The sequence below is a fragment of the Sciurus carolinensis genome, chromosome 14 (genome assembly GCF_902686445.1).
Source record: "Sciurus carolinensis chromosome 14, mSciCar1.2, whole genome shotgun sequence".
Classification (NCBI taxonomy): domain Eukaryota; kingdom Metazoa; phylum Chordata; class Mammalia; order Rodentia; family Sciuridae; genus Sciurus; species Sciurus carolinensis.
Genome location: NC_062226.1, coordinates 84,464,544 through 84,491,002, shown reverse-complemented (window position 1 = coordinate 84,491,002; position 26,459 = coordinate 84,464,544). Strand labels below are relative to the sequence as shown.

The 26,459-nt window shown below is 39.8% G+C and overlaps 3 protein-coding genes across 14 annotated transcripts in view; 2 read left to right on the top strand and 1 right to left on the bottom strand.

Annotated features, from left to right (window-relative positions):
* Rmi1 (RecQ mediated genome instability 1) overlaps window positions 1–195 on the bottom strand; it is a 167,533-nt gene extending 167,338 nt beyond the window's left edge. For 3 of the 7 annotated variants that reach the window (XR_007104893.1, XR_007104894.1, XR_007104895.1), the window contains exon 1: window positions 28–195. The gene's annotated coding sequence lies outside the window, so the exon portion shown is untranslated. The remainder of the gene's footprint in view (window positions 1–27) is intronic. The other 4 variants (XM_047524088.1, XM_047524087.1, XM_047524094.1 and 1 more) reach the window with 2 other exon arrangements.
* A 68-nt stretch (window positions 196–263) lies between these two features.
* Hnrnpk (heterogeneous nuclear ribonucleoprotein K) lies at window positions 264–10,963 on the top strand. 5 transcript variants are annotated; one of them, XM_047524098.1, is made up of 16 exons: window positions 264–419; window positions 2,590–2,674; window positions 2,981–3,078; window positions 3,398–3,454; window positions 4,882–4,925; window positions 5,788–5,860; window positions 6,382–6,453; window positions 6,948–7,061; window positions 7,355–7,483; window positions 8,070–8,377; window positions 8,480–8,534; window positions 8,732–8,815; window positions 9,090–9,105; window positions 9,183–9,265; window positions 9,553–9,722; window positions 10,489–10,963. In XM_047524098.1, the coding sequence occupies exons 2-16, from the start codon at window positions 2,617–2,619 to the stop codon at window positions 10,517–10,519; spliced, it is 1,392 nt and encodes a 463-aa protein (XP_047380054.1). In that variant the 5' UTR covers window positions 264–419; window positions 2,590–2,616; the 3' UTR covers window positions 10,520–10,963. The 5 variants fall into 5 exon arrangements, with proteins under 5 accessions (XP_047380054.1, XP_047380052.1, XP_047380057.1 ...); XM_047524096.1 differs by having other exon boundaries at window positions 10,429–10,963; XM_047524097.1 differs by lacking the exon at window positions 264–419 and adding an exon at window positions 692–768 and having other exon boundaries at window positions 10,429–10,963.
* A 7,227-nt stretch (window positions 10,964–18,190) lies between these two features.
* Qng1 (Q-nucleotide N-glycosylase 1) lies at window positions 18,191–25,451 on the top strand. 2 transcript variants are annotated; one of them, XM_047524988.1, is made up of 4 exons: window positions 18,191–18,348; window positions 19,385–19,644; window positions 22,180–22,375; window positions 24,431–25,451. In XM_047524988.1, exons 2-4 carry the CDS (start codon window positions 19,471–19,473, stop codon window positions 24,661–24,663), a joined length of 603 nt encoding a protein of 200 aa, XP_047380944.1. In that variant the 5' UTR covers window positions 18,191–18,348; window positions 19,385–19,470; the 3' UTR covers window positions 24,664–25,451. The 2 variants fall into 2 exon arrangements, with proteins under 2 accessions (XP_047380944.1, XP_047380943.1); XM_047524987.1 differs by lacking the exon at window positions 18,191–18,348 and adding an exon at window positions 18,372–18,923.
* The last annotated feature ends 1,008 nt before the right edge of the window (window positions 25,452–26,459 follow it).

Here is a 26,459-nt window from a genome sequence, read left to right as displayed (position 1 = left end):
GGGCACAAATATGGGCCGAGCACCGACCTGGGCGTTCCGCCTTCCTGGTGCAATAGCAGATCCGGGGCCGCGCCCTGAGAACAGAAATCGCCACAGCGCGCTTCCTAATCCTTTTTTTTTTTTTTTTTTTTTGCCTCTTCCCGCCCGATTTGCCCGGCGCTCCCGCCCCTCCTCCAACCCCAAAAGACTCTCTCGGGGCTGGAAAACGCCCCTTCACCGCCCACTCCCTGTGCGCGTGAACTAAGCAGACTTTAGATCTCGCGAGAGACTGGCCCCCTCCCCTCCCCTCGGCTAGAGTGCGCGAACGAGAAAGGAGGAGGGCGCTCCAGCCGACAGCACTGCAGTCGCCATTATCCTCTGTTTCTCTGCTGCACCGACCTCGACGATTTGCCTGTATTTCACTTGTTTGCGGCCTATAGGTAACTGGAGTTACTGGGACTTGGGTATTATGGATTCGGGCGGGGGGTGGCATCCCTGAAAGGCTGCGTTGACGTTTTCCAAGCTCAGGCTTTCTCGGGCCCGTGGCCTTACAGCCTGAAGGGAGGCGCCGGCGGGAGGCGCAGTTTTCGCCTCCTCTGTCGCCTTGATTGATGCGTCTCTGGGCCAATCGCTTCGCCCTCGCACCACCGCTGAAGCCCGAGTAGCCAATTGGGCGCGACGGCGGGGTGGGAGGGCGCGAGAAGGCGGGGGAGGGGGCCTGCGCTTGTTCTCTGTCTAGCTGTGACCGTCTGAGGCGGCGCGGCCGTGAGGGGACGGCAGATTCTCGCGGTGAGGAGTGGGGCTGAGCGGGCAGCGCGTGGGGCGCGGGTCGGAGCCCGGTCTTCCGCTTGAGGGAAGCGTTCTAGGACTGCTTGGTGGTTGGACGGTTCTCTGAGGGGAAACGTTGACCGGCTTCCCCTCCCCCACCTCCGCCATTTCCCTGAGTGTATATCTGCAGTCGCGTTGTGGTACTAGAGACTTTGAGGGGATCGTGAGGCATGTGGCTGTAGGAAGAGCTGTAGTTTTGTTACACTGGGAACTGGGCGCCTTTTATAGGAGGAAGAAAGGCCGATGGGCGGGAGTCTGAGGCGGGGGGGACGCCGCGGCGCCGCTTTCTTTGTGTAGGGCGTCCCGCACTTTGACTCTCGGGACTCGGGGTTGGAGCTGGAGCGGGACGATGGAATGGTCGGGGCTGCTTCCGTTGCTTTGTCTCCCGGTCGGTGGGGGGGAGGGTGCGGGGGACGAGATCTCGGGACCGCGTGGTGGGTGGGGGAGGGGGTCCGCGCTCGGCTCCGCCTAGTAGCACGTAGTCGCCATTACGCGGGCCGCCATTTCCTGTCGGATCCGGGTTGAGGAGAGGTGCGGCGCTTGTGCTTGGACTGGCTTTTTCAACTTCTGAGTCGACTCTTGCCAGTCCGGGTATTGGGAGGTGGGACTAGGAGGGCAGGGTGTGTTTGTGCTCGGCTGGTGGAGCAAATGCGGAACGAATTTGAGACTGAGGAATGATTACAGCACCTGAAGGATGAATCGCGCTCGGCAGCGTTGTCTTTACCCGTAGACCCTGTTAGTTTTTTTTTTTTTCCTTCCCCCATTAAGTCTGCTTTCTAGATCGTCTCCTTGCCCTCAGAATTTAACTGGCTGACGGGCTGGAGGGATGTCGTTTCAGTTGGTCGTTAGGAAAGTGATATTGTCGACAAACGTTTTCGAAGAATGAGAGGTATAAATGTTGCCGTGACTTTCAGTCCCGTGTTTCTAGCCACAGGTTTGGGGGGGGGGGCGCATGTCGTATCTACCGGTCTTGTCGACATTGCGGCATGTATGGTCTAGTTTTTTATTAAAGATAGTTTTTACTTCATTTTTAGCCTAATTTCAAGTACTTAGATAGTCACGGTATTAGTTTAAGGATTCCATTAGCTTTGTTCAGTAATTGTGGTAGTTTGTCTGGTTATTAATGTTTTAAGGTTTTTGTCTGTCCAGAAGTTTGATCTTGTTGGATATGGTTTACATTTGTCGTTGTGTGTGTGAACTTTCAGGACGCGGGGAACAACGTTTCCTAAAAACCCTAAAAGTTTGAAGTTCTAATGTCTCGTGATTATTAAGAGGCATTGTATCTAGTGAAATATATGCTTGGTGGACAAAATTGAGGTTCACAGGCTTTTTCAGCCTTTAATGAAAGTACAGAATGAAACTAGTCAACATGGTGAGAGACAATTCGTTGACTAAAAATTAGTGGGTTTTTTTTCTTTTTTTTGCGAAAAATTAGGCTCCTTGGACTGTTAGGTGGCCGTGGGTTTTAAGATCCAAAAATGAAGAGCGATTCTAGGAATAGGTAGTCGTGTTAAAGTCAGTGTTGTGATCAGAAATTAGTATTCAGTAATAAAAATGTAGAAAAACTGATTTGTGTTGGATTTTATAGGCTACTGCAGCAGTAGTGTGTCAGTTATTGGTCCTGCTCAGAACACTACAGTTCTGCTCTGCAAGGATATATAATAACTGGTATGTTATAGCAGCAGAGCCCTGTTTTCCAAAAATGAGTATAATCTAGCAAGGTGAACAGCTTATTTTCCAGCCAGCCATATATATGTATATATATATATTATTTTTCAACAGATTGGTGTGTCCATTTAATACAAGAAAATGGAAACTGAACAGCCAGAGGAAACCTTCCCCAACACCGAAACCAATGGTGAATTTGGTGAGAAGACATTTTAATTAGTTTTTTCCCATTGTTAGCTTTAATGTTTTTTGTGATTAAATATCTGATAGTTTAATATGCTATCATTACATATATTATTTTAATTTCTGGAATATTTATTATCGCTTTGTTTTTATTGATACATTTCCTTGCATTTTGTAACTTTTAAAACTTTGAAATAGCTTATATAAGAGCTTATGTTTGATAGCTGTTATTATAAGGAAGCATAGACTATGTTAATAGTGCCTTAAAAGTGTTTTTTCTAGAAGACACTGCTTTTTTTGAAATCTGAACTTTAATTTCTAGGTAAGCGCCCTGCAGAAGATATGGAAGAGGAGCAAGCATTTAAAAGATCTAGAAACACTGATGAGATGGTTGAATTACGAATTCTGCTTCAGAGCAAGGTATGAATTTTTATTCTTGAAAATTTGAAGGTGGTTCATACTAGTAGAAGTCAAGGTAGATTCTGGTTTGACCCTCTGAGAAGCTTCAGAGTTTTACAGATCGAAGAATTATAAAATGTTTGTTTTGATGTGGTTATTTCTAAACACAGTTAATTGCAATGAAAGAATTTGCTACAGTGAGCCAATACAGGTCCAACTAGAAGAGTAGGGAGTGTGATCCTTAAAACACAGTGGATTGATCTTGATTCAAGTGTGTTATCCAGGTGTAAAAGTAAAGATAGGCCGAATAATTTCTTTTTTTCTTTTCTATCTTTTCCAGAATGCTGGGGCAGTGATTGGGAAAGGAGGCAAGAATATTAAGGCTCTCCGGACAGACGTAAGTATAGATTTAAATTACTGAACAAACAGATTGTTTATGTGTTTGTAGAATTTTAAAAGATTTACATCTTAGAAGTCACAATATAGCTACAAGCCATTGTAATAATTACATAGATGATTTCAAGGTTTGCTAATCCTGTTTTAATACAAGCCCAGATTGAGTAGGGTGAAAGGTTATATATACCTCTTCACTTTCTAATAAAGATTCCACCAAATTGCTCACTCACAAGCAAGATAACATAGTAACAAAGTGTAAAAGCCCTTAATTGCACCATTTCCCATGTGCGTGACCGTATTACTGGAAACCATTGTAGGTGGCTGATTGAATCCAGAACTTTTCCTTTTTTTAAGAAAAAGCATCCATCTGTTCTTTAACAGCTTGCACATGGAGCACCAAGATTTTAATGTTGAGGTTGCATGATTTAAATATGGATAAAGAACACTTATAATCAGGAAACCTTTGTCAATGCCTATGAATTGAGTCTTCATATTTTATAGTGGGTTGACTCTTGTGATTAGACACATTAAGTATTGGCAGCATCAGAAGTTAGTGTATTTATAGGACTTGGCTACACCAAAATTTCTAAATTTTTTTTCTCATAGCATACACATTTCTTAATGTTTTTCTTGCTAAAATTGAGGCAAATAACTGTGTTGAGTACTTATTTGACAGTATTTCATTTCTCTTCTTGGTCGCAGATCTTTGTATGTTCCTCTTGATTACTGTAAACTGAACTTAAAATTTTGTTTAGAATTTTGCAAACCTGCCTTTTAAGATCTAGGAATGCGTTTTAAAACCTCAGGAAACAAAGTCTTTTATTAGTTGGGATTTTTGGTGTGGGGATTTTTGTTTTTGTCTTTTATAAACCTCTCTCCTCTTAATCCAGATGTTCTGGTAATTATCTGGGTTATTAATTTCCCCGTTTTCCTCAAGAATTTCAGTGAACTTTGAGTCATGACAGGTTTTGTGTCTACCCTCATGAGCCAGCCTGCTACTGAAGCATCGTTTGTTTTTAAAAAAAAAAAAAAAAAGCCTAGAACCATCATTTAAGATCCTTAAATGTTAAGCGCCACGGTCAGATATAGAGAAGTCCATTATTGTGTTAGTCTTCAGAACAACTTAAGCTTGTTTCATTAATTGAGAGTATGAGTATAGTTTGTATTAAATTAAAATTTATTGCTTTTCCCCCTTTTCCCTCTCCTTGTTTTTTTGGCCATATATCTCCGTTGCCCATGTACTGGATCGACTTACCCCTGCGTTGCCCACCATGACGTTGGCCCATCCGCCCCTGAACGCCCATGTGAAAACCCTGGTTGGCTATGCCCAAAAATGTGCTCGTTGCCAAACGGGTACCATACTTGACAACTTCTGATTGAATGCCCATGCCCAATGCCAACATCCACGAACGCCAATGACCAATGCAGTACAATGCCAGTGTTTCAGTCCCAGACAGCAGTGGCCCCGAGCGGTATGTCCCAACAGTTTATGCCTCACTGCCTGATTAGAAAGAGAGAAATGTATTTTATTACCTGCCTTTTATATAATTAAATAGTATCCCCTTTAGACGGTGTATTGTTTTTCAAGTTTCTGTCTTATTTTCCCCATTAAGTCTTTTTGTCACTGAACTTTTACCGTGAGTTGCCCACCCAAACGATCCACTAATTTTATTTCGATGGAAGGAGCACAGCTTCAAGTGTTGCATATTTGCTGCATTGTAAATCAAATTGTTACCAAAATAGTCTCTCGCTCTGTCTTTGTGGCCCACCTTGCTTCCCAACATTGCCTGTTCATAATTTTTTCTGATGAAATGCTAACTCTGGTTCACTTTCCTTCACTTCTCATTTGTGTTGTCTTTGTTTTGTCTTGCATTTGTATTTGTTTTCTTGCAGAGCCCATTAGTGATCTAATTTCTAACTGGTATCCATAACCTTATTCCAGATACAATGTTCACCACTTGCATATTCCCCCACTTTGCCTAAGAGAAGGTGTGCCAGTTTTACCAATGTAACAGCGAGGGTATCCTTAACTTGGTGGCGGGGAACATAAATATTCAACTCTGCTTCAGTTCTGGTCAATATATTGCCCACTTAATCTGAGCCCTTCCAAAAGCCCATTCTCTCTGTCTCTCTGCAAGTCTCCTAATATTGTTATCATGTCTGTATTGGGCATAAATAAAATGCATGTGAAAAATCTATAAATAGGTTACTTTAAATGGGGAATATTAAATAATGTTATTTCTTTAAAAGTTTGTATGACTACTGTTGACAAGCACAGAACTCATTTTTTCTTTTCCACCTTTTTTGTACTATCTGGTATTTGATGTTTGACAGCATATTGAGTATCAGTGCTGATATTGAAACAATTGGAGAAATTCTGAAGAAAATCATCCCTACCTTGGAAGAGGTAGGCTCATTTTCTATTTTTTATTTTTTAGATGTATTTGGCAATTATTAGGGGAATTGTTTAAAGTATGTTTTATTGGGGCATAATGGAGGAGGGAAAGAAAGTGAATACAATGAGTTTGTAGCGGCAATATCTTGGATCTTGCTATATCATTCACAGGATTGCTCCATATGAGATTTATTTTTAAAGATTAAAGCTGGCCACTCTTAAAGATGAACAACTTGTGGTTGCGCATTGCCATGGGTTTAGCATATTTTAAAGGTTTTAGTCTTAAAAGGTGTTTTATTATTAAGAGACATTGTGGGATATTTTGAGAAGGAATTATTTGGGTTTAATTGAGTAAGTTTAAAATTCTATATATTTTAGTAGATATTTAGAGAGAAGTATAGTCTTACTGTTAGATAAGCAGTTTCTCATTATTTAATATAGATTAAAATGTTATAGTAGCTTTACCAATATATGCGACAATAGCCTGATCACGCTAGACACTTAACCTATTACTCTTATTTTTCTACTTTCAGGGCCTGCAGTTGCCATCACCCACTGCAACCAGCCAGCTCCCGCTCGAATCTGATGCTGTGGAATGCTTAAATGTATGTCATAGTGCCATTGAACCCCACTGAAGTATGGAGCCTGGCCCATAGGATCAATTTTATTTTTAACATAGTGTGCTTTTCCCATCTCTTCAGAAAAAGGCTTAAAAACATGATACATGAATGGTCTTACAACTCACTGTTGACCCTGCTCCATGCTGCAGTGGGAATTAACTACATTTGCAAAGTGCTTTGCAGTCATTTTATTATGGTGTTATTTGAATGTTATAATAATTTTGTGGTAACAGCGACATGCTAAATGGCTGCAGTGTGGGTATGGTGTTGCAGGACCTGAAAATAAAATAGTTTTTTAAGGTGGTGCAGAATGTCCTTTTTGGGCCTGGCTATTGAGGATAATAAGCACATAACTGGTAAAGTTATTGAAATATAAATTCAGGTTGCTCACTGCAACAGTATATTATGCTTATAGCTGATAAGTGTGTTTTGGGGAATTATTGATAAGAGTCTAAAATTCTGTAATTCTCCCTCCGCAGTACCAACACTATAAAGGAAGTGACTTTGACTGTGAGTTGAGACTGTTGATTCATCAGAGTCTGGCAGGAGGAATTATTGGGGTCAAAGGTGCTAAAATCAAAGAACTTCGAGAGGTAAAGGCACTACTTCTGTGTCATTGAAAGATAATTTTTCATACATAGTTTTATGGACTACTTTCATTGTCTTTAGGATTCCTCGTTAATCTATTTTGTTATTAAAATAACAAAGGTTTGGCAGTTCTAGATGCACTGCTTTTTGTCCATTTTTATGCTATTACCAAAGTCCTACATAATTAGAACTTTTTTTTTAATACTGGGAGGAATTAATTCAAATGTAAATTAATCTAGGAACATTTTTCAGTGTTTTATTTCTTACAGTGTTTTCTCTTTTTGTAAATTTGCTGTAGAACACTCAGACAACAATCAAGCTTTTCCAGGAATGCTGCCCTCATTCCACTGACAGAGTTGTTCTTATTGGAGGAAAGCCTGATAGGGTGGTAGAGTGCATAAAGATCATCCTTGATCTTATATCTGAGGTATCTTCGGAACAATTTTTGTTTACATTGAATTTCATGAGATGTTTTCTTTTAGAAATGTAGTTTCAGAATGTTTGAACTGATAGTCTTTATTTGCCCTTTACCCTAGCAATTTTTTCCACTGGCTATTAAATAGCCTTTGGTCCTTCAAATGAAGTACCGCCCTTTAGTGCTATTTATGGTTGTACTACATTGCATGCTTTCTGGTCCAAGTATTTCCCCTCAGTGTGGATTACAGTCCTTACCCAAAGTAGTGATTCTCAGCCCCCAGGGGGTAGTCATTTCATAGATTTTTGTTGTGGTGTATGCATTTGTAGTTTTATCATAAAACTAAAATGAAAGAGGGAGTCTGCTGGTTCCCCCAAACACACACACAACACACACACGGAGCGAAATTCACTTTTGCTTAGGATTTGCCGACAAGTTTGTTTTTTAAATCTCTTCCTTCCTACAGTTATCCATGCCTAAATTCCTATCCTTGTAAAAGTACTACCTCCTAGTGAAAATAACTTGTTTGTTGAAAGAAGGGTTGGTATGAACCATAGCTGTTTCTTCGTCTGTAAGGGTGTTATATTTTTGTTTTTAGTCTCCCATCAAAGGACGTGCACAGCCTTATGATCCTAATTTTTATGATGAAACATATGATTATGGTGGTTTTACAATGATGTTTGATGACCGCCGTGGACGTCCAGTGGGATTTCCCATGCGGGGAAGAGGTGGTTTCGACAGAATGCCACCTGGTAGGGGTGGGCGTCCCATGCCTCCCTCTAGAAGAGATTATGATGATATGAGCCCTCGTCGAGGACCTCCTCCTCCTCCCCCTGGTCGAGGTGGCCGGGGTGGGAGTAGAGCTCGGAATCTTCCTCTTCCTCCACCACCACCACCTAGAGGAGGGTACGTTGTTTTTTGTTTTGTTCATCTACAAGAGGTTGCATTTAGGGTAGGTGGGGTGGGGTTTGTTGTGTGTGATATTTACAAATATTACATTGTTCACAGAGATCTAATGGCCTATGACAGAAGAGGAAGACCTGGAGACCGCTATGATGGCATGGTAAGAACTTTCTGTTGATGTGTACATGAGGATTGTAAGGTTCTTAAAAATCAAAGTGTCCCCCCCCCCTTTTTTTTTAAGTTAGTAGTAGTTGAAAAGATTTCTTAAAACTGAAGTCTTAAAATCATTTAAGTCTTCTGTTGTTTGTTGCTGGAGTATTAAGATGATATTTGATCTACCCCTATATCTTCTAACAGGTTGGTTTCAGTGCTGATGAAACTTGGGACTCTGCAATAGATACCTGGAGCCCATCAGAATGGCAGATGGCTTATGAACCACAGGTTGAGTATTGGAATTAGTGTGTATATTAGTAATTTAAGATGCTTACCTGCTTACCATTAACTTTTATTTTCCCTCATAAAATTTTGTTTCTTGGAATGTCATGTACCTGAATCATTTTTATTCTTTTTCTGAGACTTGTCTTCTGAAATTTACTTACTGGAAGTAAATTAGGAGAACATGGGAGGGCTTTGATTTCCTAAACTAAGGGATTTTTATGAGTATTAGTTATTTCGAAGACAAAGTAATTTGTATATTTTTTCTTTCTATTTTTAGGGTGGCTCTGGATATGGTAAGTTTTCTCCTTTGTGAACTCAAACATTGTTTCATACTTTTTAAAGTGAACTTAATACTCATTATTTAAATCAGATTATTCCTATGCAGGGGGTCGTGGCTCATATGGTGATCTTGGTGGACCTATTATTACAACACAAGTAACTATTCCCAAAGATGTAAGTATCACTGTAAGTTTACTTTTAAAAGTTTTGAGGGCTTCAGTGAGGTGTCACCTAGCAATTTTGAGTGTTGTCAAGGTGATACTCAGTGCCATTCATTTTAAAAAGGTTTTGAGCCTGTAATTAAACTTAAGAGAATATTGATTGGCATGTGTGATAAATACCTTTTAATCCATATTTTGACTAGTTTTGGGGAAGGGACATTTGAATAAATAAGTACAGAATACAAGCAGTAAGTTTACCTTCAAAATGTCATAAACACTTGTATTTGAAAATCTTTTCAGTTGGCTGGATCTATTATTGGCAAAGGTGGTCAGCGGATTAAGCAAATCCGTCATGAGTCGGGAGCCTCCATCAAAATTGATGAACCTTTAGAAGGATCCGAAGATCGGATCATTACCATTACAGGAACACAGGACCAGATACAGAATGCACAGTATTTGCTGCAGAACAGGTCAGTTTGAGTTTAGCTTTTTTGTTGGCTTCTACATACTAAAAACTTTAAAAGCTTTTCTTCTCAATTGTTTTTCTTTTAGAAACCATGGTGTTTCAGTCAGTTGGGAACCTACTAAACATTCTAATAGCTTTGCCTTAATTTTCTTCTGCTTTCTTACTAAAAACGAAGACATTCAGTACTAATCTTGCTGGAAGAAGCCTTAACCAAGCAAACTTCTCATTTCTCTGGTGAAAACTGCTGCCAAAACCACTTGTTATAAATTATACAGAGCCTGTAGAAAATGTAGAAGCTTCATTGGATGTTGGCCTAGTTCTGTGTGGAAGACTAGTGATTTTGTTGTTTTTAGATAACTAAATTGACAACAAATCACAGTCTGCCATATGGCACAGGCCACCTCTACAGGACAAATGATTGGTGCTGTAAAATGCAGCATTTCACACCTTACTGGCATTTCTTTCGTCTTTTCTTCCAAATATTAACGACTTTCAATTTCATTTTCTTAATTCTCTACTAATGTCTGATTTACTATTAATCATTTTTCTTGAATTTTTACATTGCTTTAATTTGTAATAGCTAATGGTTTTTTAAGTCTTCTAATTGAAATGGACATGTTTTTTAATTTAGCATTGAAATTGTCTTAATGTTGATTAAGATGTTACGAACAAAAATTCTAATTCGTACTTTTTTTTCTTTTCTTTTATAGTGTGAAGCAGTATGCAGATGTTGAAGGATTCTAATGCAAGATATTTTTTCTTTTTTATAGTGTGAAGCAGTATTCTGGAAAGTTTTTCTAAGACTAGTGAAGAACTGAAGGAGTCCTGCATCTTTTTTTTTTTATCTGCTTCTGTTTAAAAAGCCAACATTCCTCTGCTTCATAGGTGTTCTGCATTTGAGGTGTAGTGAAATCTTTGCTGTTCACCAGATGTAATGTTTTAGTTCCTTACAAACAGGGTTGGGGGGGGGAAGGGCGTGCAAAAACTAACATTGAAATTTTGAAACAGCAGCAGAGTGAGTGAATTTTATTTTTTGTTCATTGTTGGTGGTTTAAAAAAAATCCCCCCATGTAATTATTGTGAGCACCTTGCTTTGTGGTCACTGTAAACATTTTGGGGGGTGGGACAGGGAGGAAAGTAACAATAGTCCACATGTCCCTGGCATCTGTTCAGAGCAGTGTGCAGAATGTAATGCTCTTTTGTAAGAAACGTTTTATGATTTTTAAAATAAATTTAGTGAACCTATTTTTGGTGGTCTTTTTTTTTTATTTTTTTAAGACATTTTTCAATGGTGGCTGAATTTCCCAATCCACCCCTAAACTAAACACTAAGTTTGATTTTCAGCTCCTCTGTTGGATATATATAAATGCATCTCTTGGATATAGACAAAAATATATTGGCAAATTTGGTTCTGGTGATATCTTAATGGTTTGAAAGTCAATTGCTTGGGAAGAGATTCCATCATACACATATTCATGCTTATAATAAGCTGGGGATTGTTTTTGTTTTTTTTTGCAAATGCTTGCCCCTACTTTTCAACAGTTTTCTATGTTAGTTTATGAAGAACCAAGGTGGGGAGCAATACTACAAATCGATGATATAAGTATATATCACATGCCTGATTGGCAGCAAGTTTTATTAATCAGTAACACTTGGTTATGGAAGTGGCTAATGCTGAATAAATTCTGGTTATTTTTATTAGATAATTTCTCAACTTATAGACTTTAAATTGTCAACCTGCTAGTGTCTATTAGTTAAACTTTGTAAAAAGTATATATATATAAACACACTTGTTTTTCCATTGTATGCAAATTGAAAGAAAAGATGTACCATTTCTCTGTTGTATGTTGGATTATGTAGGAAATGTTTGTGAACAATTCAAAAAAAATGAAAAAAAAAGTTCCTGTGGATGTTTTGTGTAGTGTCTTGGCATTTGTATTGATAGTCCAAAATTCATTTCCAAATAAAACTCCCATGATGCTAGATTTGATGTGTGCCCAATTTGAGAAGATTGATTGACACCATAAAATCTGTTGAAGCATTCCTCTTGTAGGGAAATACAGTAATCTTAAATATTTGTATTTTTTTATGTATGAAGTATTTTTTAGGTATTTATAAATTAAATCTGGTAGGGTTGATAAATAAAATTCTAGTAGTTGAATTCCAATTTGTTAAGCAAAATGAAAGCCTAATTATATAATTCCACCATCTTTTAGGTATCTTTAAAGTTCTAATTTAATATTTGAGAACATTGAAGATAATGTACAGTAACTGCATATCCTGGTTCACATATCACTAAAATACCTATAAGCTTTGAACTGTCCAGAAAACTTGAAAAGGGCTCATCTATTTTGGCCAAGGTATGATAGAATGTGAATTGGACAGTTTTTCTAGAGGATGCATTAGGTAGTATATGCAAATAGTAGTACTTGAAGGAACTAGAATTACAGTACACTCCACTTTCAGTTTGTGGAAGGCCTGAAGTTGAAGTTCTCTTGGTTAGTGTAGAATGTGAGGTGAATGTCGAAACAAAATAGTGAATGCTATCTGGTGTGGTTTCTGCAATAGCAAAATGAGGTTTATTGCCCCTTGTGTGGGCCTCCCTCTTTGATATTTTAAGTATGGGTAAGTTTTTAAAAAGTTCTGTAAATATATGTGAGTTGTTACCAAAATATGTTTTGTTTGCCATTTGATACAAGGCCTCAGGCACATGAACCTACTGAAGTTGAAGTAGGTTGAACTAGATACAGTGGCACCCACAGATAATCAGGTTGCTAATTTCAGTACAGCCTGGGCAACTTGGATCCCCATTTCAAAAGATTGAAGACTCTCTGGTGATAAATTGAGAAAAGGAGAGGCTTTTGCATTGCCAGTACAGCTGATTGGCAAATATGTAGGCAGCTAGGGCTGCAGTTCAGTGGCAGTGCTTTGTTAGTGCACATGAGGCAGTAGTTCTGATCTTCAGTCCCACAGATGTATTGTTGGGGTAGGAAATTAGGTTAAGAAGTCTCAAAAACAGCAGCTCTTGAAATACAACCAGTTTTATGAAAAGCAATTAGTGGATGATTTATTGAAGCTTTTAAAAGTAAATGCAAGGTTTCGAAGTTTCAGCGTAAGTTTGAAGTCAAGACTACCAAAATGCCAACAAACGAAAACCTGGTTGCACCAGTTTTGTTTTCAGAAACTTGGAACTTTTGCCCTACTGTCAAATTGTTTTTGCTTTCTGTTAAGATTTTTTTTGTCCTGAGATTATAACACAAATGCCGGTATTCTAATCTGATCACAGGTGAGGGGAGGACATAGCAAAGAATAAAAACCACTTTTATGGTTAATGCCCTGTTTTTTAGTATTCAAAATGGAATTATTCCACAGATAAGTGACAGGTTATGATTTAAGATTGCTGCTAGGTAAAGCAACGTGTTTATTGCCATCAAAGGTAATTTTGGGGGCTCAGATGTAGCTTAATAGTAGTGTCTACCTAGCATGTGGGAGGCCCTGAGTTTGATCCCTAGCACCACAAAAATAATTTGAAAAGGTGTTCAGTCTTGGTGATTCAAAGTAAATCAGTCTTGAAACTTTTGCATTCCCATTAAAGTTTTCCTGATTCTGCAAGTTTAAAGTGAAACTGACCCAACTTCTTAATGATGGCACATAAATTTTGTATAGCAATATTGCAGTTTCTCACATTCAAAATCAAGTGTACGAGTTAATATAAATTGCTGCCCCACACCTGTAATCCCCTCTACTCACTACTCAGGAGGCTGAAGGGAAGGATCACAGATTGAGGCCAGTCCAAATGACAAAGATCCTGATCTTGACATTTTTAAAAAGATTGGGAATATAGCTCTGTGGCAGAGAAGACCCTGGGTTCAATCCCCACTTCCAAGCCAAAAAAAAGTTGCTGTACCGTACATCAACTCAGTAATCTTGCATGTTTGACATTCCCTAGATTTCCTGCTCCCCACCCACATAGTGGGGATTGAAACTAAGAGCACTTAAACATTGAGCTACATCCCTAGCCCTTTTTTGTTTTTGAAACAGCCTCACTAAATTTCGAATAGCCTCAAATTTGTGATCCTCGCGCCTCAGCCTCTTGAGTCACTGGAATTACAGGCATGTGCCACCATGCCAGCTCCTTAGATTATTCTTTGTTTGATGGCCATTGTAATAACAGCTATATGTAGTAAGGACCATATAATATTTACATTCCTTTTCATTAATATAAAAAATGTAATTTGTTCCTGAGGTGTTTAGAACAGTGCTAGGCCCCAAGGATGCAGTGGTTAGCCAAAACAGTCTTGGTAAGGCAATCCAATAATTGTAACTGTTAATGAGGAAAAGTTAGGTGTGGTGCAGCTTGCCTGTAATCCCAACAACTAGAGAGGCTGAGGCAGGGGTGTCACAAGTTCAAGACCAGTCTCAGCAATTTAGTAAGACCCTATCTCAAGAAAGTGGTGTTGGGGGCTGGGTCTGTAGCACGGTGGTAAAGCACCTGACATGTGAAACCCTAGGTTCAATCCCCAGCACTAAAAAAAAAAAGGGCTGGGTGCAAGGGCGGGGGCAGGGTGTGTGTGGTGGCTCTATGGTAGAACAAAACTAAAAATAATCACATAGTACTGTGAGATAAAGGAAAAAAAGAAAGTAACATACTACTGATGTGTGCACAAATGTATACACATTCACAAGCATATTACTTGAAAGTCTTTCCTAGAGTTTAGGGAAATCCCACTATTGACCCAAACATTTAAGACTACAGGTGGGCACAACTCGTAATGCTAGTTAGTACCTGAGGATGCTGAAGCAGGAAGATAGCAAGTTTGAGGCCAGCCTCAGCAACTTAGCAAGACCCTGTCTCAAAAAAAGGACTGGGGGTGTAGCTCAGTGGTGTAAGAGCCTCTGGGTTCAATTTCCAGCATAAGAAAAAAAATTTTTGGTGACCCCCAAATTGTTTTTGTTTTATATTGGAAAGTGAGTCCAGAGGTGCTTTACCACTGAGCTACATCCCCAGTCCTTCCTCATCCCCAATCCTTATATTAAGACAGGCTTACCAAATTGCTGAGGATCTTAGTTGCAGAGGCTGACGAACTTGCCATCCTCCTGCCTCAGTCTCCCAAGTAACTGAGATTACAGGCATGTGTCACTATGCCTGACTGGGGTCCAAAATTCTGCCATCTCCTTTGAGCAGCTGAACAATTATAGACATTGTCAGAGCCTTTGTACACAAATGGACACAATTTGTCCAGCCAGGCCTCAGCATTTGCAGTCAGAGAAGAGGAAAAGGAGAAAGTCCAGGTAGTATAAATTTAAAATGGGGAGTTAATCTGAGTTGAGGTGGTTATGTGTACAAATACACATTGGGAACTAAGAGAGGTCACCAGACACAGGGGCACATGCCTGTAATTCCAGCAACTGGGGAGGCTGAGGCAGGAAGATCATAAGTTTGAGATCAGTCTTAGCAATTTAGCAAGACCATGTCTCAAAATAAAAAAGATGGAGATGTAGCTCAGTGGTAAAGCAACCTCAGGTTTATAAACCTGATACCAAAAACAATGACAATTTTTCATGGAGGTGGGTTCCCCTCTTTGCAAACTGAGCAACAGACACCATCACAGGATTATACATTAGTATGCCACCTATCTTATGACTTCAAACTTTTCTAACCCCCACCTCACTTTTTGTCCAGAATCTATAAGGATTTCCCATCTTCTCATCCAATAGTTTCTCCTCCATTTTTACCCTGCTCCTAAAAACTCATCTTCATTTCCTAATCTGCAAATTTATAATTGTTAGGGAAATAAAAGGCAAAGTCACCAAAACCTTTCAAAAGTCTTTCAGAATTGGACTAGGTGGCACATAACTGTAATCCAAACAACTCAGGAGGGTGAGGCAGGAGGCTTGGAGGATCTCAAGTTCAAGGCATTAAGCAAGACCCTGTCTCAGAATAAAAAATAAAAAGGGCTCAGGGCTGTAGCACTGTGGTAGTGTGTACCTGGGATCAATCCCCAGTATAATAAATAAACAGTATAATAGGCAGGATTTTTTTCTTTGGGGGGGGGTGCTGGGGATTGAACCCAGGGCCTTGTGCTTACAAGTCAAGCACTCTACCAACTGAGCTATCTCCCCAGCCCCAAGCAGGATGTTTTTTGAAATTATACGTATGGAAGCAAAAATTGTTTGCTGAACAGTCAAAAGGGTGAATTATATAATAGGCATTTTATTAAAAATACAACATCGGTTTCTCTTCCTAATAGCACACGGTTTTCTGTGGAATTTTTCTTTCCCCATTGCATGAGAGAGCAGTCCTGGTCCTTGGAGGTTCTTTACCACCCAAAAGGGTGGGCATTTGACTTAGGCTTGGCCAATCAGGTTCCTTCTCCTGGGATTCTCAATCTTGAGCAGAATGATGCAAGCAAGTTGTAATAATTAAAGTATTTTTTCAGCAGCACTACTATAAGAGAATGTTAAGCAGTTACTGTTTTCAATAGTTCAAAACTGCTTGGTTCCTGTTTATGAGTCTTGTTGGTCCTGCCTTTCCTTCCATCCTGTGAGCTTTTCATAACTGTTTGATTCTTTTGCTTAGCGTGTTTCTTTCTCTCTCTCATTCATATTCTATCTCTTCTTCTCTCCCTCTCCACTTCCTGGCTGCCATGAATGGAACAGCACTCCTCTGCCACACTCTTCCGCCATGATGTTCTGCCTCATCTTGGGCCCAGAAAAATGAACGAAGGCCCACCATTGTCAGAAACCCATGGTCAGAACTTCTGAAACCATGAGCCAAAATAAACTTTTCTCCTTTAAACTGTTCTCATAGGGTATTTTGTTCACAGTGATGAATAGCTTAACGCACACAAGGGAAGCAAAATAGTTGAAGTGTCCTACAATTTTACTTCTTTGCATAACTCCTTCTGCATATATGAGAATCTACAGCTTCTTCTCTAGCAGTGTCTATTGTCTATTCATTGCTCTAACCAACTTTTTTTTTTTTGGTACTGGGAATTGAATCCATAGGCACTTAACCACTGAGCCACATCCCTAGCCCTTTTTTATATTTTATTTAGAGACAGGGTCGCACAGAGTTGCTTAGGGCCTCACTAAATTGCTGAGGTTGGCTTTGAACTCCTAATCTTCCTGCCTCAGCCTCTCCAACCACTGGGATTACAGGAGTGTGCCACTGTGCCTGGCCTCTAACCAATTTTGCAACTGTTCCTCAACAATACCTCATAAACCCTCTACTTCTTTAGTTAGCTGCCATAGACTATCATTACAGAAAATTGAAGATACATCTGTAATTGTTGCCAAGAGCTTGATATTTAATTTGGCTATTCCGAATGACGGTTCTTTTGATGACTGGAATAATCTAACTTCGATAGTATTCAGGAGGGGGAAATGTGACAGAAACATAGGATCATACACCACTTTGTTAACCTTTAAAATGTATGCTTACTTAAGAGGACATGATGACCCTTCAATCCAGCGCTGTGGCACACACCAGTAATCCCAGCTAATGTGATATGTTAAGGAGACAGGAGAATTACAAATTCGAAGCCAACCTGGATAATTTAAGAAGACCCTAACTCAAAAATAAAAAGAGCTAAGATGGCTTAATCACCAGGTTAATATGGATCATCACTAAATTGACTTCTATACCTATTAACCTACTAACAAAGAGGTTTTTATTTTGCTGTAGTTGCTTTTTTTTTTCCCACCCTTTCCCTCGGTACTGGGGATTTGACCCAGGGACCCTGTACCAGAGTTACATCCCCAGCCCTTTCTATGTTTTATTTGGAGACAGGGTCTTGCTCAGTTGCTGAGGCTGGCAATCCTCCTGCCTCAGCCTCCCGAGTAGCTGGGATTACAGGTATGCAATACTGCGCCCTAATAAAAGTTTTAAGGTGATACTTATTTCATTTTTTAACGTCTCCTCAGTAGGGCTATCAATATTCATTACCATAATGGCCTTCACTTGGGAGGACCGATTAACCAAGCATTGAGTCTCAGCTGAAATCATTGCTGGGATGGGGGCTGAGCACCAAATCATCTAGCTTCATTTGCAAAACGGGGATCACCAAAGCCGCTTTGTCATTATCCCGACTAGATGAGATTCTGAAATTAAGCACAGCCAACAAAACCTTAACAATTTAATACACTGTGTCATCTATTTTCCCAAACCTTCCAACTAATCCTAAAGGTCTCCAAATGAGCCAGGAATTTAGTAAAGGAAGGGATCCACCTGTCCAGAGACTGGGATAAAGGGACCGTAGCTCGCTGCCGAATTGGGGATAAGTGGGCCCAGGTAACCTAGAGAGACTGCCTTGATGCCTGTCGCAGAAAAGGAACCGTGATGCGCGAAGACGCTGAGGGGATCTTGCCCAGATTTCGCCCTCCGGGAGAGGGCCGGAGCCGGGTGAGAGCAACGCGGTACACCAGCGGGAGTAAACGCTACCGGGGCAGGGCGGCGAAGCGCAGCGTTCGGGACCCACCCTCCCTAAAGCGGGTGTGGAAGGAGGCACAAAATGGCGGAGCCCCACGTACGAGGGTGGGCGACTCCCTGCCGGCGCGCGCCGGACCCTTCCAGACGGCTTCCGGACCTTCAGAACCGGAAGCGAGGTCTGGCGCGCGCCCGAGCGAAAGTAAGTGGGGCGACTTTCCCGGAAGTGCCTGCGGCCTCAGCCCTGCGCCCGGCCCCATGGTTTCCAGGGTTCCTTGTTTTGAGAGTGCAGGAGGAGAGAAACCGCAGCCTCTCTGCTCGCAGTTCTCAGTGCCACTCTCGGGGAGGGCGGGGCCCAGGACCTTGGCCTGTGTAGAGGGGGAAGAGTGTGGCGGACCCAAAGTCCAAGGAGTCATTCCAGAGTAGGAAAGAGGGACAGAATGGACAGTCTCCTAACTCCTAGGGAGTCCGCTAGGTTTATTGCAGAAAATAGTAGGGATGTGTTCATTGATAGCGAAGGCGTGCGGAGGGTGGCTGAAATGTTGCTTGCCAAGGCCTCGGGGCCGGAGTTACGCGTGGAAGGGTGGAAAGCTCTTCACGAACTGAATCCCAGGGCGGCCGACGAGGCCGCGGTCAACTGGGTGTTTGTGGTAGACACGCTCAACTTCTCCTTTTGGTCGGAGCAGGATGAGCACAAGTGTCTGGTAAGGTACAGAGGGAAGACCTACAGTGGGTACTGGTCCCTGTGCGCCGCAGTTAACAGAGCCCTGGACGAAGGTGGGTGCCCTGCTTGCGGTTAGACCCAGCAGTTTACTGGGGTGGGTGTCAAGGAGCGGGTTGGACATTAGTATAGTGCTTTCAGACGATCTTGAAGTTCTTCCTTGCTAGTCCCGCTGCTTAAAATAAAAGCACGAGAGGAAGCAGATTCAGTGGAAAATAACATGTTTTCATTATCTCCCCGTAGGAAAAAGAATGCCACTTTAGTGACACCTGAAGAACAAAGGGACAGATACTATAAAACATGTAAAAACGCGTGTGATGTTACATTGCAGTAGTTAGAAATGGGGAATAAGTAGGAGATGAGGGGTTAGCTTTTGATTGTTTATTCATCTACATTTAATGCACTTCTGCTGCACTTACTTGGTTTCACATTAATTGCATTTTATAAAATCAAAGGTCTGTCGAATTCTCAAAGCATGACATTGTTCTTCTGAATTTTCATATTTTTCTCTCCAAAGGAATACCAATAACTAGTGCCTCCTACTATGCCACAGTGACCCTGGATCAGGTTCAGCATATATTTCGTTCTGACACAGACATATCCATGCCTTTGATAGAAGAGAGGCATCGGATTCTCAACGAAACTGGGAAAATTCTGCTGGAGAAGTTTGGAGGCTCTTTTCTTAATTGTGTCAGAAAAAGTGAAAAAAGTGCACAGAAGTTAATGCACCTGGTCGTTGAAAATTTTCCTTCATATAGAGATGTGACTCAGTTTGAGGTGTGTTTTTTTCTGTTTAGCATTGAAGAAGTCTCAATAATTCTCTGTGGTAATTCTTTTTCTTCCAGAATTCATTTTAAGAATAAAAGCTTACTCCAGGTGTGGTGGTGGACCCCTGTAATCCCAGCAACTGGAGAGACCAAGGCAGGAGGATGGCATTTGGAGGCCAGCCTCAGCAATTTAGGGAGACCCTGTCTCATTTAAAAATTTTAAAAGGACTGGACATGTAGCTCAGTGGAAAAGTGTCCTTGGGTTCAGTCCCCAGTACAAAAAAGGAAAAAAAAAAAAATTCTTTCAAAGTTCAGTATATGTATACTATGTGTTTTCTTCCTCATACTCAGTATGCTTTCACAATATTATTTGTTCATGGTCCAAAAAGTTAAATAAATGTTTTTGTTTATTTTTGATACTGGGGATTGAACCCCAGGAATGTTTAACCACTGAGCCACAGCCCTTTTTATTTTTTATTTTGAGAGATCTTATAAAATTGTTTAGGCCCTCATTAAATTGCTGAGGCTGGCCTTGAACTTGTGATCCTCCTGCCTCAGCCTCCCAAACCACTGGGATTGAAGGTGTGCACCACCATGCCTGGTCAAGATTTTTTAAATTGCAAGTGACACACACACACACACACACAACTATAAAAAACTTAAGCAAGAATTTTTAGATGGGTATTTGGGATAGGAACATACCAGATTAGGGATTCAAATGCCACCAGGATTCAGCTTCTCATCTTTGCCTCTGTTAGCTCCATTTATCTATAAACTAACTTTCTCCATGCAGTAAAAAAGGTTAATTTCCATGAATTTTGCATCTTATTTCTTTGGCCACGGGACAGAGAGGAGGGAGACATTTTTTCTCAGTGCCAATTCTAAAACTCCTGGACAAAGACTGATTAAACTGCCACACATTATGACCAGCTCAGTGTTGCTCCTGGAAATGGATGGGGCAGAGAGATAGTTCTTAGAACAGAGTCTGTAGGCCACTATTGAATTTCATTCTGTTTTATTTTGATAATGCAAAGGTTACTTTGAGATTTATCTTTGTCTTCAAAGTATGTCATTTTGGAAATTATGAATCAAGTTCCTTGGTCCATTCGTTAAGTCTAATTATGATGAACAGTATATAAAAGAAATCCAACTGCTAGTCATGTAGCTGATAATCTATTTATTCCAAAATCAACATAGTTGTAGTACAGCAAAGATCAGGATTAAAATTAATGTGACTTGGGGCTGGGGTTGTGGCTCAGTGGTAGAACACTTGCCTAGCACATGTGAGGCCCTGGGTTCAATCCTCAGCACCACATAAAAATAAAGGTATTGTGTCCACCTGCAACTAAAAAATTTTAAAAAATTAATGTGACTTTAGGATGAAATGAATTGAGAACACCTTGTAGTTTGTTTACTTGCAAATTGTCTTGAGTTTTTGTGGTGAAAAGTGAATTGTTTTTGTAGTGTCTATTTCATTTAACAAGATGTAGATTAATTTTAAGGCAGATGCATTTTAAAATGAATGTTGATACATGAACCATTTCTCACGAGTGCTCACAAGTTTTTACAGAAAAATCTCCCAAATGTAACAACAAAAATAATAAACACGCTGAAGAATTCTTGCTAGGCGTGGTGGTGCACACCTGTAAGCCCAGTGGCTCAGAAGGGAAGGAAGATCACAAGTTCCAAGTCAACAAGTGAATAAAAAATAAAAAGGATGGGGGTTTTGTCTTAGTGGTAAAGCACCTCTGGCTTCTATCCCCAGTACCCTTCATCCCCCCAAAAAAGGTTGATGTGAATTATGTTGCAATCAGATACATACATATGTTCTTAAACTGAAGAATCTTTCAAAAAGCTACTATTTAGATGTTAAAAATAATAACCAGTTGGGGACTGGTGATATGGCTCATGCCTGTAACCTGAACTACTCAGGAAGCTGAGGCAGGAGAATCACAAGTTAAGACCAGCTTGGGCAATTTAGTGAGAACTCATCTTAAAAAGAAGGGCTTGAATGTAATGTGGTAAAGTACAACTGGGGTCAATTTCTAGTACTAAAACAAACAAAAAAAACTAGTTGAATTATAGTGACACATATGTATGTGAAGTAATGTCATTGCAAAAGAATATTAAATAATACCAGGATTACATAATTTATATTTTATGTTCCTTGAACTAGGAAGCAAATTTTGAGTAACAGAACTCAGAACTATATGTTAGATTCTTTTGTTTTCTGTAAAGGGCCTATAAATTCTAACAACAAGATTATTCTGCCCTTGAAACAACTTTTTTTTTTTTTTTTTTTTTTTTTTTTTAATTGGGGATTGAGCCCAGGGGCACTTATTCAGCTACATTCCCAGGCCTTTTTATTTTGCTTAGGACCTCACTAAATTGCTGAGGTTGGCCTCAGACTTGTAATCCTCCTGCCTCAGCCTCCCAAACTGCTGGGATTACAGGCATGCACCATGGCACCTGACACGTGTCTTTTTAAAAATAGCATATATAAAGCTTTCAGATGCTCTGGTAACATTTATATCTTCTCCATCAGGGGAAAAGGATTTCTTTTTACAAACGGGCTCAAATCCTTGTGGCAGACACTTGGAGTGTGTTAGAAGGAAAAGGAGATGGCTGCTTTAAGGATATCTCCAGTATCACTATGTTTGCTGACTATAGATTACCTCAGATTCTTGTTCACCTTGGAGCCCTAAAATACTCTAATGACCTACTGAAGAAGCTTCTCAAAGGTTTGCAACTTTAACTCATTGTTTGCTATTCTATAGGTTGTTGTTAAAGCTGTTTAGTTTCTTTCACAAAAAAACTCCTTTGCTTAAAAAAAAAAAAAAAAAAAAAAGGCTACATTGTTAAAAGTATGCTTGAAGAAAAGTGCAAGAGCAATTGAAATATAGGAAAAATGACTCTTGTTTATACTATGGAGTGTGGGTATTGTTGAAAATCGTCCTATTTGAACATTGCAAGAGCCTAAATAAATACAATCTAAATTCATATTACGTGGAGATACACAGTATAGGTGTAATATTTGAGGAAGGTTAATTTAGCTGAAAGGACACTGCATTGTAATATAAAGGGGAATGAGAAATAGGCAATATTTACTGAAATTTGAGTCAGAAGACTCTAACATCTTCCCCACTAATTTATCTTGCACAAATGACTCTCCTCTCTATACTTCCTGTATTTATTCACCATTACGGCATATGATTTTTTGGTCGGGGGGGAAGGACTGGGAATTGAACCTGGGGCCTCACTCACACATGGTCGGAAAGAACTCTGCCATTGGGCTGTATCCCCAAACCCTTTTCATTTTATTTTTTAATTTTGAGACATGGTCTCACTAAGTAGCAAGGCTGGGCTCAAACTTTCAATCCTCCTACCTCAGCCTCCCAAGTAGCTGGATATACTTTTTGATATCAAGACTGGGGGCGTAGCCAGGCATGGTGGTTCACACCTGAAATCTTAGTTACTTGGGAGGCTAACACAGGAAGATGGCAACTTCAAGGCCAACCTGGGCAACTTATACAGACCCTGTCTCAGAATTTAAATAAAAAAAGAGGGTGGGGAGCTAGGAATGTGACTCAGGGGTAGAGTGTCCCTGAATTCAATCCCCAGTACTAAAAAAAAAAAAAGGACTGGCAGTGTTATTGTATATAAACTATGTAAATTGGATGGAGATGTTTGTGTAAAAATTACTTAAAAACAAAATATTTCTTTGAGCTGGGCATGGTGGTGCACACCTGTAATCCCTGCTACTTTGGGAGACTAAATCACAGAATAACAGAAATGTTTTGGAGCCAGAAGTCTAAAATCAAGGTGTTGGCATGACCACCCTCCTTCTGAAGGCTCCTAGGAATAATTCTTCCTTACCTCTTCCCACCTTTTGGTGCATTACAGTAAAGCTCCGTGCAAGGTTGCAGACTGGTGGCCAGAAGCCAAATATAGTCTGCAAATGTTTTGTTCCTCCTGAACAGTGCTTTAAGCAGTTTACTCTATCTGCCTGAACCCTGCAGGCAATTCAGTTGATGAACTGTACTGTACTCTCCGATGGCAGAGTGTAGCAAACACCCACCCTTCAGAATTAGATATGTATATCGTGGGGATGGGTACCGAATAGACTGGGGATCTTGGGTGAGGTATTTAGGCAGAGCTGGCTCCATATTCAGGCAGAGCTGACTAAAGGATCCTGAATCCAAAGAACAGTAATGGTTTTCTGTGCTCAGGTTAACAACTTTGATATCCTGCATTTTTCCTGATGCATCTATGATGTCCCCAAGACAATATTCAGCCAACTGAGGAAAAAAGGTCCTGTTTTTTGGGCCCCAAGAGTCTTTCAAAATTTGCAATAGAATTTTTTCCCTGGTAGCAAATCCACTTTTAAATCCTTTTAAAATAATAATAATATTATTTGTGGAGCTGGGGACAGAACTCTGGGCTTCATGCATGCTACCAACTGAACTACATTCCCAACCCTTAAATAATAATAGACTTGTTCTCATGTTTTTCTTTTTCCTTTCCTTTTACTCTTTCTTTTCTTTTTTTCTTTTCTCTTTTCTTTTTTGCTGTCATATTTTTAAATTTAGAATTATTTCATCTTCATTAACAAATGTTTATTTGGGGAGCTAAAATGCGTAAGGTGTGTGCAAGGTGCTTGATATGCTAGGTCCTGGGAATATTGAGAGAAACAGGCCAGACAGGGCCCCAGTCCTTGTGAAATATAATTTGTAATTTTGCATTAATGTCTGAGTTTAGAAAAAAATTTTTTCACTCCATTTTTTTAACACTTGCAGGAGAAATGCTCTTGTATGGGGATAAGCAAGAGGTGGAAATCAGAGGGTGTTCCCTGTGGTGTGTGGAGCTGATCCGGGATTGTCTTCTGGAGCTTATCAAAAGAAAGGGTGAAAAGCCTAATGGAGAGATCAATTCCATTCTTCTGGATTTTTACTTATGGGACTACGCCCGTGACCATAGGGAAGATATGAAAGGAATTCCATTTCATCGCACACGGTGCATTTATTATTGACCCTGAGTGTAAACTGATCCAAAGAAAACTGCATTTTTATATCATATAATCATTTGTACAATTTTGCTCTGATATTAAGAGAAGGTGGTAAAGGTTATGGAAACAAGAAAATTGATTATCCAGTCTCACTTAAAAATTTTTTCCTTGTCTGGGCATGATGGTACAACTTCTGATCCCAGCTATGTGAGAGGCTGAGGCAGGTAAACCCAAGTTTGAGGCCAGCCAAAACCACTTAGCAAGAACCTGTCTCAAAACAAAATAAAAAAATTTTTGAAGGGCTGGGGGTAAAGTTCAGTGGTAGTGCCTCTAGGTTCAGTTCCCTAGTACCAAAATAAGTAAATAAATAAATTGATAAATAAAAAATTTTCTTTGATATATCATTGTGTATTCCCAGCTTTATCCTAAAGTGGTTTTTTGTTTTTGTTTTTGTTTATTTTTTCCTTTTTTCCGTACCAGAGATTGAACAAGGGGCACTTAACCACTGAACCCATCCCAACCCTTTTGGATATTTTATTCAGAGACACATCCTCATTAAGTTGCTGAGTCTGGCTTTGAATTTGAGATCCTCCTGCCTTAGCTTCCCCAGCTGATGGGATAAGAGGGATATGCCTCTGTGTCTGACTCTGTGCATGTTTAGTTTAGACAATATTTTCCCTTTCTGTGCACATATGGTTGACAGAAATAATAAAGGAACTTAAAATACTTTCTTTGAATTCCAGATTTTAAAAAATATAATCATGCCTTATAATGTGATTAATATTCAGTGATAATATTCCCTCCATTCAATTGATAGCTTTATTTAACTTGTAATAATTTTCTTTTTTTTTTTTTTTTGTACTGGGGATTAAACCTAGGGGCATTTTACCACTGACTGCATCTTCAGTCCTTTTTATTTTTTATTTTGAGACAGGGTCTCACTAAATTGTTGAGGCTGGCCTCACACCTGTGATCCTCCTGCCTTAGACTCCCAAGTTGTGGGGATTACAGGTGTAGGTGTATGCCACCACACTTGGCTGACACTTACAATTATAAAAGGCTTACCATAAGTTATCATTTCTCTGTTGCAGAACTCAAAGTACCTATCAAGCACTTATTTCCCATTTCCACCACCACCTTCCTTCTAACAATTAGTTATCTAAAGTAATTCCACTTTCCTTCATATCCAGGATAGATTGGTTCCAGGGCACTCTCTGCCACCATACCAAAATCCAAGACCCTAAATAAAGACTTCATAAATTGGCATAGTATTTGCATATAAGCTATGCACATTTTCCCATATACCTTAAATCATCTCTAAATTACTTATGATACCTAATACAGTATAAATGCTATATAAGTGGTTGTTATACTGTATTGTTTAGGGAATAATGATAAGAAAAAGAGTTCAGTCAGAATATTTTTGATTCATGGTTGGTTGAATCCACAGATGCAGAACCCACAAATAAGGAAGACTAACCATACCTCATTGGCTTGCTTTAACTTTGTGTAAATCTAAAATACATGCCCTTTCCCCAAGCACTTTACTGCCATCTGCTGGAAACTTTTTATCATGTTACAGATGACAATGACTGTAAATGAGGCCTCCTAGCATTGTGCAATAACCATAAGGAGTTTGGTGTCTGTCTCTTCCTTTTGTGACTCAAGAGACGCTGATCTCATGCCCAGTTCCTGAGGTAGATCTGGCATAGTGTGAATTATTTCTTGTTAATGGTAATCCTATTTCCTTGTCTGTGATTGCTTTGGTTATGGGTAAATAATTTAGTTTTAGTCAATGATGCTAGAGGGAGAGTCTACTG

What these genes read in the sequence shown, in the direction of transcription:
- Qng1 (XM_047524987.1), top strand. Translation starts at nt 18,587, where the DNA reads ATGGACAGTCTCCTAACTCCTAGGGAGTCCGCTAGGTTTATTGCAGAA. An exon ending in TAACAGAGCCCTGGACGAAG is followed by an intron (nt 18,924 to 19,384) that starts GTGGGTGCCCTG and finishes TTCTCTCCAAAG; the next exon opens with GAATACCAATAACTAGTGCC. An exon ending in ACTGAAGAAGCTTCTCAAAG is followed by an intron (nt 22,376 to 24,430) that starts GTTTGCAACTTT and finishes TAACACTTGCAG; the next exon opens with GAGAAATGCTCTTGTATGGG.
- Hnrnpk (XM_047524096.1), top strand. Translation starts at nt 2,617, where the DNA reads ATGGAAACTGAACAGCCAGAGGAAACCTTCCCCAACACCGAAACCAAT. An exon ending in AAATCAAAGAACTTCGAGAG is followed by an intron (nt 7,062 to 7,354) that starts GTAAAGGCACTA and finishes AATTTGCTGTAG; the next exon opens with AACACTCAGACAACAATCAA. An exon ending in GAGACCGCTATGATGGCATG is followed by an intron (nt 8,535 to 8,731) that starts GTAAGAACTTTC and finishes ATCTTCTAACAG; the next exon opens with GTTGGTTTCAGTGCTGATGA.